The 12,452-nt window shown below is 43.1% G+C and overlaps 1 protein-coding gene and 1 long non-coding RNA gene across 9 annotated transcripts in view; one reads left to right on the top strand and one right to left on the bottom strand.

The window, feature by feature from the left end:
- Positions 1–9,333, bottom strand: part of LOC123595178 — a 68,788-nt gene extending 59,455 nt beyond the window's left edge. The window contains exons 1-2 of the long non-coding RNA XR_006711070.1: positions 8,621–9,333; positions 6,710–6,916 (exon numbers count right to left, since the gene is read on the bottom strand). This is a non-coding gene — a long non-coding RNA (uncharacterized LOC123595178). The remainder of the gene's footprint in view (positions 1–6,709; positions 6,917–8,620) is intronic.
- Positions 9,334–9,464: 131 nt separating this feature from the next.
- AP1S2 (adaptor related protein complex 1 subunit sigma 2) overlaps positions 9,465–12,452 on the top strand; it is a 28,587-nt gene continuing 25,599 nt past the window's right edge. For 3 of the 8 annotated variants that reach the window (XR_006711068.1, XR_006711069.1, XM_045472555.1), the window contains exons 1-2: positions 9,473–9,659; positions 11,826–12,004. Coding sequence is in view for 6 of the 8 variants with exons in the window: in XM_045472555.1 (XP_045328511.1) it covers positions 11,826–12,004 (179 nt within the window). In the remaining 2 variants the exon portion in view is untranslated. Of the gene's footprint in view, positions 9,660–11,825; positions 12,005–12,452 lie in introns of all 8 variants that reach the window. The other 5 variants (XM_045472556.1, XM_045472551.1, XM_045472553.1 and 2 more) reach the window with 5 other exon arrangements.

Raw genomic sequence — 12,452 nt, 5'->3', positions numbered from 1 at the left:
ATCTGGCTTGAAAGGTCCCACCTGATCCGATTCTCCTATCCTCACAGACTCATCCCTACCTAGGTACCCTCTGGCCATGTGGACCTTCTGTTCTGGTCCCTAGGATACTCATGCACTCATCGCTTCACCTTTGCCCATGCTATTCTCTCTTTACGGAACACTCTTGCCCTGTCTTCTCTTGCTTAATGCCCCCCTCCCCCAATCTTTTTTAAAAATCTTGGCCAAAGGCTGTATCTTCCAAACAATCTTCCCTGACTCCACCACATATCACTAGTACCAAAACTCTAGGTTAGGCCCTCACTTATATGCTCCCACAGCATCCTGCCCTCCCCCCTTTGAAACACTCACTCCACTGTATTGGGATTGCCAATTGTAAACTCTACTCCCCCTGCCAACCCCACCTTTTACACCCTATGAACCTGGTGGGAGGTTCCATCTAAGTTGTTCTCTATTTTATCCCCAGTACTGAATGCCTGGTCCAGACTTAGGTGTACAAATTCACGAAGTAATAAAGAAATGGAAGCATTTTAAGCAGGGGGTCTAATCTCAGATTTAAGTTTTAGAAAAAACACTCAAGTGGCCATGCGCATGCAGAAGAAACCGTAATGGGATCGGTTGGAAGGAAAGGGTGAGAGAGAAGTTCCAGTTTCTTGGTCTGACCTAGTGAAATATTAGTGGGGACAGAAAGAAAGAAGATACTTTGCATGCTATGGCAGGAAGAGGGGCACAGAAAACTGGCAACATTCGAGAAGTAATAAGACAGGGGCTTAGTAAACCTTTTGCCTTTCCAATTCATTTTCTTTCCTTTTTTTAAATTTGAAGTAGAGTCATCCAATTCAATTTAATTAACATTTTTGAGTGTCTATTTTATGCAAGGCATTGCATTAGGTTATGCGAGACAGAGATTGATAAGATACTGTCCCAATCTTGGGTATTCCAAGGGTTTTAGTTGGCTACTGGAGACACAAATACTTTTTTTATTTTTTAATATTCATTTATTTTTTAAATTTTTTTTTTCAACGTTTATTTATTTTTGGGACAGAGAGAGACAGAGCATGAACGGGGGAGGGGCAGAGAGAGAGGGAGACACAGAATTGGAAACAGGCTCCAGGCTCTGAGCCATCAGCTCAGAGCCTGACGCGGGGCTCGAACTCACGGACCGCGAGATCGTGACCTGGCTGAAGTCGGACGCTTAACCGACTGCGCCACCCAGGCGCCCTATATTCATTTATTTTTGAAAGAGAGAGAGAGAGAGAGCGCGCAAGCAGGGAAGGGGCAGAGAGAGAGGGAGACACAAAATCTGAAGCAGGCTCCGAGCTCTCAGCACAGAGCCCAAGTCGGGGCTGCACCTCACAAACCACAAGATCATGACCTGAACTGAAGTCAGACGCTTAACCAACTGAGCCACCCAGGCGCCCCATGATACCTCTAGCTTTGATCTTTTTTCTCAAGTTGCTTTGGCTCTACAGGGATTTTTGTGGTTCCATACAAATTTTAGAACTGTTTGTTATATTTCTGTGAAAAATGCTAATGGTATTTTGATAGGGATTGTATCTAGATTGGTTTTGGTAGTATGAACATTTTAATAATATTCTTCCAATCCATGAGCACGGCATACCTTTCCTGTTGGACCATATTAAGCCAATTCTTTTTTTATGTTATTAAAAAATTTTTTAATGTTTATTTATTTTTGAGAGAGAGACAGAGAGCAAGACAGAGCATGAGCAGGGGGTGGGGGGGGGTGGGGGAGACAGAGAAGGGGGAGACACAGAATCTGAAGCAGGCTCCAGGCTCCAAGTTGTCAGCACAGAGGCCGGCGTGGTGCTTGAACTCACGAACTATGAGATCATGACCTGAGCCGAAGTCAGATGCTTAACCGAGCCACTTAGGTGCCCTGAGACACAAATACTTTAATAGGAGTCAGAGAGATCACAGGAGGAGGCACTGAAGAGTTTACATTTTGAGGGGCTGTGTATGTGTAGTTTTTCAGTTTATTTGTTTGTTTGTTTTTGCCTACAGATAAGGGCTAGTGGTTTCTGGGCAACTGTATACTGTTGTGGAAAAAACCTTGCCTGGAGACAAAACATAGGGTCTTAGGGCCTCATCTGTCCCTAACCAGGTAGGATGATCTTGAACCATTTGTTTAACTTCTCTGGGCCTTAATTTCCTTATTTGTAAAATGCAGTTCTTGAGTGAAATGACCTTTAAAATTCTATTATTTCATATATGTGTTATATTTTATATACATGCAGCATTTCTAAAAAATTTTCAAATCATTCCATTAAAATGTTCATGTACTCTAAATAGTGCTTTTGGATAAATGTTTTAACTGTGTCCTAGAATATTTAGAAGACAAAGACATAATCTGGTCACAAACAAACTATAAACTTTGGTTTCTTGATTCTAAGAGACTGATGATAAAATTATCTACTTTGGACAATTAGGGACAGTTTACTGGAATGTGCCCCCAACCCCCAACTCCTTGGCTCTTTCAGTTCCTATGATTTTTTTTTTTTTTTAATTTTGCCTTACCTATCGCCTGGCACAAATGCTAGGCTCTGCCAGAGAAAATAAAAAAAAATAAAAATCCTCCAATCAGTCTTTTTGCCCCTTTGATAAATGAGTAGTTTTAAATTCTTTAAATTTCAATGAAAAGGAGATACATGAAGAAGCACAAAAAGCAGGTTTAGAATTAAGAAAAAGAGCAGATCCACTGGCAAATTCACCTGCTCTCCCAGTCACTATGTTTCTTTCTCTTTGCAACCCAGTAAGAGCGTAACAGTTCGCAAGAATGGCCAGTACTGCTAGCAGCTGTAGCAGATGAACCCAGAAAAATCAGTGGCTTCATACAAAGTTGTTTCTGATTTACTTAAAGTACAACTGGTGGTAAGTATGATGGTGGTGGTGGTGGTCTGCGTGTCTGACAGAGACTCAGCCATCTTAAAAGACTAACTTCCAAAGTCACCCTGGGTGTCAACACGCAGGGGACAAAAGCAGGGCTGAGGAGGGAGGGAGCGAGAAGGGGCTTTCCTGTGGAAGGTTTTTCTGGGCCCTGCCTGATATCACTTCCGTCTCCATTTCATCAGCCCAGTCTCAGCCCCATGGGATACCTAACTGCAGGGGTAGCTGAGGAATGGGGTCTAGCTGTGTGGCAAGGAAGAGAAGGGGCATATTCTGATTAGTATAGTGGGTTTCTGCCGTATCCAGAGATATTGATTCTGTCTAGTCATTCCCTCTCAACTCTCTTTCCTACCTCATGCCTGTAATAGTTGACAAAATATTTCAGAGGGGCTTCCTACTTGGTGAGAGTAGTTGGAAAATATTTTTAGAGTAGTGATAGTCATTAAGTAAGCATCTGATTTTTTATGGTGCAACATTCAAGTTTCTCTAAGTGCTCTAATTTCTAACTTAGACTAATATAGTACATTAGTTTGTACAGGGCATACAAACTGGTATGTGCATATAGAGTTAGTTTCAGATTCACGTAACTGGGAATATTACCCTCCTAATGTTATCAAACTTAATGAAGTCAGCAATAAAAAATATTCAGATCTTGGGGCGCCTGGGTGGCTCAGTTGGTTAAGCATCCAACTTTGGCTCAGGTCATGATCTCACGGCTTGTGAGTTCGAGCCCCGCATCGGGCTCTGTGCTGACAGCTCAGAGCCTGGAGCCTCTTCAGATTCTGTGTCTTTCTCTCTCTCTCTGCCTCTCCTCCACTCACACTCTGTCTCTCTCTGTCTCTCAAAAATAAATAAACATTAAAAAAAAAATTTTTTTTAATTCAGATCTCAAGTTTCTTCAGATCTTCAGTCTGGGAAAATTATATCACAATTGCTGGCTTGAGAACTTGCCAGTTAGGTATCACAGGGTTGTTTTTTGTTTTTTGGGGTTTTTTTTTTTGGCTGTTGTGTTTTATTTCTGGTGTAGAGCAGTGGTTCTCAAAGTGTGATCCCCGAATTGCTGGCATCAGCAGCAACTGAAAACTTGTTAGAAATACAATTCTCAGGCCTCACCTCAGACCCAGTGAATCAGAAACTCTGGGGATGGGACCCAAAAATCTGTATGTTTTCACAAGTCCTATAGAGAATAACCTAGTATTCTCTAGTCTAGTTTAGTTAGCTTAATAACTAGTCTAGTTTAGTTAGATTATGGCTGAAACAGTTCATTCCAAGGACCAGGTCAAAAGAATATTATTTGAAATCATTTTGTTGAAAACATACCGACTTTCTTATGTTGCTGTCAATTAAGAGTGCTGTAGAAAACTCACAGAATGAAAAGATCACAAAGAGAGCCCTGGTAGGTCATTAGGACAAATAGTTTCCAAAGGTGGCACCCATGGAAATCGAAGTTTCTATGAAGCATCTCTAGGGGCTTCCCCAAAAGAGAATGTATTCTTATGTTTGGTTGGTGACTGCTCCTCTGACTACCCAGAATTTGTCTCCAAAAGACAGGAAATTCTGTGTCAGGAGAAATGGTTTTGGAGCTTTAGGACACAGTCAACATCTTATTCATCTTTGCAACTCCATTATCTTTCAGAGTGGTTGGCATACAGTAGATATGTAATAAACGCTTATGTTAAATGAATGAACGGATGGAATGAATAGTCATCCCATAGATTCAGGTTCTAAATAATCTCCACTAATATTCCGGGGCCCCTTTGAAAAAACATCCGATTTCAATAGTTTATTCTAGTTACTGACTGCCTTATGTATGTGGCCAGTCTTTCCAGCAGTTAAGAATTGTACCTATCATCAAATATTAAGAATGCCTCCAACTTCTCTAAGAGAGAGAGAAAACCTTGTATAAAGATAGTACGTGTCCCGTTTCTTGAAATGTCCACAAAAGAGCTCGGTTACTACATGCTAACCTTTTCTGTGACTAACTTGGGGCCTCAGTCTCAGCACTGTTGACATTTCAGGCTGGATCATTCTCTGTAGAGGACTGGCCTGTGCGTTGCAGCAGCAGCACCCCCATCCCCCACCTGCCCCATACCTGGGCACCAATGTGACAACCGAAAGTATCTCCAGACACTGCCGTGTGTCCTCTAGGGGAGGGGGGATAAAATTGCCCAGGTTGAGAATCACTGCTCTAGCCTAAGAGTAAAAGAAGAATCATTTTCTTGCATTTTATTCAAAGCTCTGGAAACAGGCTTCAAGAAAAAGTAGATGTCCCATTATTTCTCTATAGCTCATTGTTGAGGACTTTGGCAGTGACATCTCTATCTATTTGAAATGATTGGTTCACAAATCCTCATTATTTTAGGCCAGTTTTCTCCTTGGAACAAGTTTATCTTTGGAGATGCAAATTCACAAACTCTAAGCATCTTTTTTATACTTATTGTGATCTTCTACACTGATTCAGCACTGAATTGCATTACAAGGCATTTTTATTTAATCGTTTCTAAATAACATAGACTGGCTAAAGGAATGTTGTACAAGTCTATAAAATAGTGTTAGCACTAACAGAAGAGGTTTTATCTATTTCATTACAATATTGTAAAAAGTGATCTAAGTAAAACCTGTACTAAAATATAATGTAATAATAACCTTTAATACCTCCTACCTCAAGATTCTGTCTCTGGAAAGAAAGTCATCATTGCCTCTGCAATTTGCTTCCTGGTGTCTCAAGAATACACTAATTGGGGCCCCTGGGTGCCTCAGTCGGTGCTAATCAAGAATAAGCACCTTGATTTCAACTCCTGATTTTAGCTCAGGTCATGATCTCACAGTCCGTGGCTTTGAGCCCCAGGTTAGGCTTCGCACTAGCAGCACAGAGCCTGCTTGGCATTCTCTGTCTCCCCCGCTTTCTGCTCCTCTCCTGCACAAGCTCTCTTTCTCTCTCAAAATGAATAAATATTTACAATTTTTTTAATGTTTATTTTTGACAGAGAGAGAGAGAGCGAGTGAGCATGAGCAGGGGAGGGGCAGAGAAAGAGGGAGACAGAACAGAAGCAGGCTCCAGGCTCCGAGCTGCCAGCACAGAGCCCGACGCGGGGCTTGAACTCAAGAACTGCAAGATCATGACCAGAGCCGAAGTCAGACCCTTAACCGACTGAGCCACCCAGGCGCCCCAATAAATAAATATATTTTTGAAGAGACTACACTAATAATCCTATTTTTTCGTTTATGTTAGATGTTATCTATTTTCTTACGGCTAGTGCATGAGGGTTTACCATTATTTCAAATCCCCTCACTTGTGATCCTCCACATTCTCAATGTATTACAATTTTTACCTAAATCATCAATGTTTCACGATGAGCCAACAGTGTACCCAGACATCCTTGTTGACATCCTCACGCTAATGTTCCCTCTCTTATTGTCCATGTGGGTATATACTTCAAACATTCCTTTTTTTTTTTTTTTTTTCAGTTGAGGGCATTTTGAGAAGGAGAGATAAAAGCACATAGCCATCACACATTTAACAGGAAACTAAAGTTATTTTTGATAACTTTTAAAAGATTACATTAAAAATCTCAAAATTTTCTTGTTAGAGAACAAAATCCCTACTTCACCCTCACCTCACGCATTAAGCATAAATGAAAGCTAGGCACTTTTTTTTCTTTTTTAAGAAACAAGTGATGCTAACTAGATTGTGGTGAGCATTTCACAAATCTACATAAATATCAAATCATTACGTTGTATCCCTGAAGCTAATATAATGCTGTATGTCAATTATATTTCAATAAAAAATAAATAAAAGGCAGTTTACCAGAAATACTTCATTTGTTCCCCTTCTGTATACTGGCAACACGGTTATCTTTCCTACTTAAGGATAGATCTGTTCTTCTCTCTTCTGACCTTGTTCAATTTTCCTTTATCTGCCTGGGCCACTGAAACCTGGGAAGCATCAGACAGCCTCGCACCATGAAAGTGCACGCTCTTGTTCCATGAGAAATGAGTTTGTAATAAATGTCTCCTGTACCAAGAAAAAAAGGTATAAAACCTGATTTTTACTTTTTCATAAAAAATAATTTTTGTTTCATCCTTAACAACCAAGAAATCAGGACCACCCAGATAACAAAAGCAGAGGATTAAAAAAGATACCCTATTAACATGACAGATGAAGAAGATACTAGGTGAGAATCCGTATAGAAGAAAGCCCACAATTTGGAACATGTGGGAATCAAAGTCAAGCAGTTAATTACTAACAAAGACAGTAACAGTGCTTCTTTTGTCTTCCACAGTGAATGCACAATTAGCACTTAATACTAAGGCTGGGGAAAAACCATCTATAATCTACTGAAAAAGACCATGTGCTTCTATAAATTTTGTTCTTATACACTTGCCAAAAAAAGAGGACATATTAACAAAATAATGGGCCCTGCATTGTTAATTGCTAGGTTGTTTGCAGTTGTGCTGTTGCTATTAGAATTTAATAAGCTATTCCTTCTCCTAAATTAATAAGCAGCCAAGATTATGTAATAGCTGCTTTCAGCTGCTAATTATTTTTCCCATAATTCCTTTCCCCCACTACCCTCCCACCCCCACCTTTTCTTGGCTAGGAGCACCAGAGACTGCCAATATGTCATCAGCAAGTCTCCTGTCTTCATTTTCAGAACCACAGACCTATATTAGGAACATAACCAATGACTTTAAACTTAGAGGTGGTTATCTTAGGAACCTCGTTTGTACAGAAAAAGAGAAAAACAGCATTTGGATCCAGAGGACAAGTTTTCATTGCATAGTATTAGATCTATCTTTGAACTGACTAATGGCATCTGTTTTGTGTAGTAAGGGAGAAATGGGGCATTAACATGTGACTTTGGAGAATGACTACTCAGGAAGCAGAGAGAAATTTGGGCAGGGGGCCTAAAGACCACAGAAAGCCAGCTCTGTGCCTTCTGTCGACCACTTGTTTAATATCCCAGCATACATTATCATATATATTTGTAGGAAATTTTCCTAGCAGTATAGTTGTGCTCAAAAGGGAAGGTATTATACATTTTTATTTTGTCAAATAAGGGCATTAAAAATGCCCTCAAGTCCCTACTATATACTATCATAGTTTTATAGACCTTTTACCACACAGAAAAGAACACAATCCCTAATAAAGGATTCCTTTAAATTGATTAAATTTAGCTTCGTGGAAAACGTAGCATTTCTTTTTCACTTTGGGCCATTAAAAAATTCTGGCGACTGTGTTTGGGAACCTCTGCAAAAAGGGCATAGCTCAACAAAAGCAATTTTCTAGCTTCCTTTGTAAGAACCTAGGTGACTGGGGTAATGAATAGCATTCAACATGAGAAACCCGTGGCTGTTCAAGCAAGGTCACTTAATCCCGTGGGGCTCCCCTTTCCTCATCTGTAAAAGATGAGTCGGACTAGATGATTCATCCATTCTTCTCATTCAAAAAAATATGGACATCCATTATGTGCCAGGCACAAAACTCAGCACTTTGGTTCTTAACAAATCTATCATTTTATAGTCCTCATCGGTCAACTCCCATTTATTAGATGTGTTATCTATCAGGCAGTGAACTAGGTTGGGACGCAAAATGAATAAAATTCAAAACGTGCTGAATAGAGGCAAATGGATACGTGGGGATGCAAAATGAGTAAAACTCAAGATGTGCTAAACAGAGGCTAATGAACGTGTGGGTGAAAGAGGGATTCGTTCTTACAGGGTTTGAGGGTGAGGCTTCATAGATGTAACATTTGAGAGGAAGTGCATGCCAGGCAGAGCAAGTCTTCGGCAAGGCTTAACTGGAACACAGGCGGCTTTGGGGGCGGGGGGCGCGAGTCCGTGTGAAGGAAGTGGGATCTCAAAGACGAGATGCGGTCGGGGCTTTTCGGCAGAGAACGGACAGTAATTCATCAGGTCCGCAGCACTGAGGACTGGCGAGACAAGCCCAGGGAAAAGACACTCGCACGGCTTGGGGCAAAAGGTGTCTAGGGCTGTAGCAGTGCAATGGGAAGGACGTGCCGGATTCCAGGCAGTTTGGAGGCAGAATGATTGCAAAAGGCCCTCTGAACGCGTGCACGAGCTCCTCGACAGAGCTGACTTGTTTTCCCCAGAGGTGCAGCACTCCCTCACTCTCCTCACCATCACCACCGGCAGTGACGCCTCCCCGCCCCGCCCTCTTTGGGCACGGAGAGTTATCGGAGCTCGAACTTGGCTCTTGGCGATCCTGACCTTCCCTGCCCCGCACAGCGGGGTCGACAAAGGGCACCTCGGAACCCTGCGCTCCCACCACTGGATAGGTGAGGTAGCCGCCCGCCCGAGTTCCGAAGGTACGCGCAGGAGCGCGCAGGCGCGCAGGCCTTGGCAAAAGCCGCTTCCGGGTCACGTGGCCTAACTTCCGGCCGGGACCACGCCTCTCGGTAGAGACGCGGCCAATCGGCCTTCTTGGAGTGCGGTCACCTGCGCTGCCTCCGGTGCCGTTGGCAACGGTCGAGCTGCTTCCCGCGCGTCGCCCAGCCCGCCCCTCCGCTCGCCGCAACCCCGGCTCCTCCCTCGTCCGGCCCACAGGGCGGGGTCTGTCGGCTCGCCCTCCCCTCGCCGCCTAAGCCTTCCCTCTGCCAACTGGGTCTCCTCCCCGCGGCAACACGGCTTCTCTTCCTCAGCTCGGCGACAGGGGCTTCCCCTCAGCCGCCGCCGCCGCCGCCCCCGTCGCAGCCGCCGCCGGCCGAGCCACGCCGTGCCCGCGGCCCGCGGCCGCCGTAAGTCCCGGGGAGCGAGCGGGGGCGTCGGGGACGGGGAGGCGAGAGGGAGGATTGGGCGCGCCCTCCGCCGCCCCGCGCGCGCCCCGACGACCCCACCCCGTGTCTGGCCGCTGGCCCCCCAGTGGGGCGCCGCGGCCGGCAACTCACTTCTCTCCGCGTCCGCGCCCCTCTCCACTCCTCGCCGCGCCCCGAGGATGCGGAGCCCCCGCGGCACCTGTGGTCCGGGAATCACCTCAAGTTTTGCGGGGCATTTTCGGGAGGGGCTCGCGGCCCGGGGCGGCCGAGGACCCTTGGCGCCCCCTGCGCGGCGGCGAATGCCATTGTCTGCCCCGCTCCTAGCCCGTCACCTCGCTCGGGCTCGGTCAGTGATGGAGTGCGGCCCCGTGGGGCGGCGGGGAGGCGTCGGAGACGGCCGGACGGAGGAACGCTGGCCCTGAGCCCGCTCCGCGGCCGAGCCTATTGTTTTTAATACCAATCTCGAGGAGCTGGGGTGGCCTGTGATTTGCGGCAAAATCAAAGCATTAGTTTTTAACTCGAGGGAAGGAATACTTGTGCTTCGTAACCGGGTATCGTCCCATGTTAGCACATAATTATTTTAAAGAGTGAATTATTTATTCGCCCTATGAAGTGGTAGGGAGGGGATACAGACAGCCTTGAGCTCGTACTCTTTTTCCAAAGCAAACCCCCACCCTTCCAGGTCATCAGGGTCCGGGAATAGGGGTCTGTTATTCTCAAAGTTCTGGTAACGGGTCTGCGTTAAACCCGTTGTCCAGTTGATGCTTTACTTGCTGTCCCCCTTCGAATGCCGCTATCTTAACAGGACTCGTATGGGGGGCACTTTGATAACAAGAACGTCGTTCGTTTATTTTGTGCCAGGGAAGGTTTGAAGTGAGGTGTAATAAGCCGATTTTATTTAACTTAAATATAGAGTATTAAAGTTAAATTGCCACCTCATAAATTGCTAAATATCTTTCTTGTTGATGCCCGTTTGGATTAGTACGAAAAGCGTCACTAATTTCTTAGGGAAATTTAGAGCCCGGTTTATTCTAAATTGGTTGTGTAAATTTCCCCACCCCATATTCAAATTTAAGATGGTGTGGTGCATATTAAGAATCAGGCTGGAATCTTGTAGTAACGCTGTTAAAGGAACTTAAAATAGTTCACAAGGGGGGGAAAAAAACCCTGTCTGAATTCTACCTTTAAATTACTTTTGTAGAAACAATGCCTACCTGTTTGCAGTTGAGAAGACCAGTTGAATTACAAGAAGCTTTCCTTGAAAATTAAACATCTAAACAAATCAACAGATTCGAGATTCCAAATACACATATACAAAATAGTTTAAGTAAAATACACCAGAATTCAGCATCCACTCCATCTGTAGATGCCTTTTTTAATTGTTTCAAATGAAGTATTTCGTGTAATGTCTCTGCATGTGTGTACCTCTTATTTTGGCTTTTAGAGGTTTATATTCTCTGTCATATTATTACATTAGCCCACTTTATTGTGTGCATATTTATGCTGGAATTTTTAAAAAGTGAAGATGAGAAGAGATACTTAAAAATCAGGCTTTTATTAGGAAAAATGTGCCTTTGTGGGGTTTTCTTTGGGTTAATATTTGAGATCTTTTGTTTTGCTTAAGATATGTAAGCATAAACTGAAGAGGGCATCCTAAGTGATAGCAGTCTGTCCACAAGTAATTCAGCCTGGAACTGGAACAGCCTCACGGTGAAAAACAGTAGTAGATCTACTGTTTCTTTCAAATGTATCTGAACCAGTTGGTGTCAACAGTTCTCTTTTGAAGCATACAGAGAATGTGAAATGTATAGCCCTGGCAGACAGTAGTTTCTGAAATTGCAAGAATTATCTTTCTTCTTCCTCAATTTTCACTCTGGCTTTTTACCTGTTCCCCCCCCCCCCCCCCCCCCACACACACACTATTCTCTAAACTTAGGTGGAAAGGGATGGGGTGGGAAGATTTACATCTGGTCAGAAGATCTTTCTACAAGAATTTCTTGCTATTTTAACCGGCGTAGAAATACTGATGGTTGCTAATCATTTGTCAGTCAAAGGCCCTGCCCCCAAAGCTTCTCTGTGAAACATGTCCTCTTAATCTCTACTGAATCAAAGTGTTGCATGTAATCTTGGTTCTATTTATCTTAACAGATGCAGTTTATGTTGCTTTTTAGTCGTCAGGGAAAGCTTCGACTGCAGAAATGGTATGTCCCACTGTCAGACAAAGAAAAGAAAAAGATCACAAGAGAACTTGTTCAAACCGTTTTAGCACGGAAACCGAAAATGTGCAGCTTTCTTGAGTGGCGAGATCTGAAGATTGTTTACAAAAGGTATAATTTTTATTTCTCAGAAAGATGAAATAGTAGAATCAAATATTTGGTCACTTATAATGTGGTAATGGCAGACTTTTAAGAAATGACATTTATAAATAATGAATAATGATTTAGATGAAAAAGGTTTAAGTCAAAGCTTTGTATTTTTAAAATAACTGCTATTTTGCTTGATTACCCAGGCAAAAAGATAAAATCAGGAAAGTCGATTGAAAACTAATTATGTAAATAAAGGCATAAATGGTTATTACTATTTAATCTTTTTAGAAAAATGCAATGAATTTATGTCTTTGCAGGTGAAAATGGGGCCGTATTTTAAATGGTGTGAGTAATTCTCTGAATTTAAACAAGCCTTTTCCCTCCACCCCCTTCTTGAAAATCTATACAGTAATGACCGATACTTGACATGCCTTTTTTCGGACTTTTACAATCTTATGAACACAACACC

Source organism: Leopardus geoffroyi, chromosome X (genome assembly GCF_018350155.1).
Source record: "Leopardus geoffroyi isolate Oge1 chromosome X, O.geoffroyi_Oge1_pat1.0, whole genome shotgun sequence".
Classification (NCBI taxonomy): domain Eukaryota; kingdom Metazoa; phylum Chordata; class Mammalia; order Carnivora; family Felidae; genus Leopardus; species Leopardus geoffroyi.
This window is presented reverse-complemented; position numbering and strand designations above follow the sequence as displayed.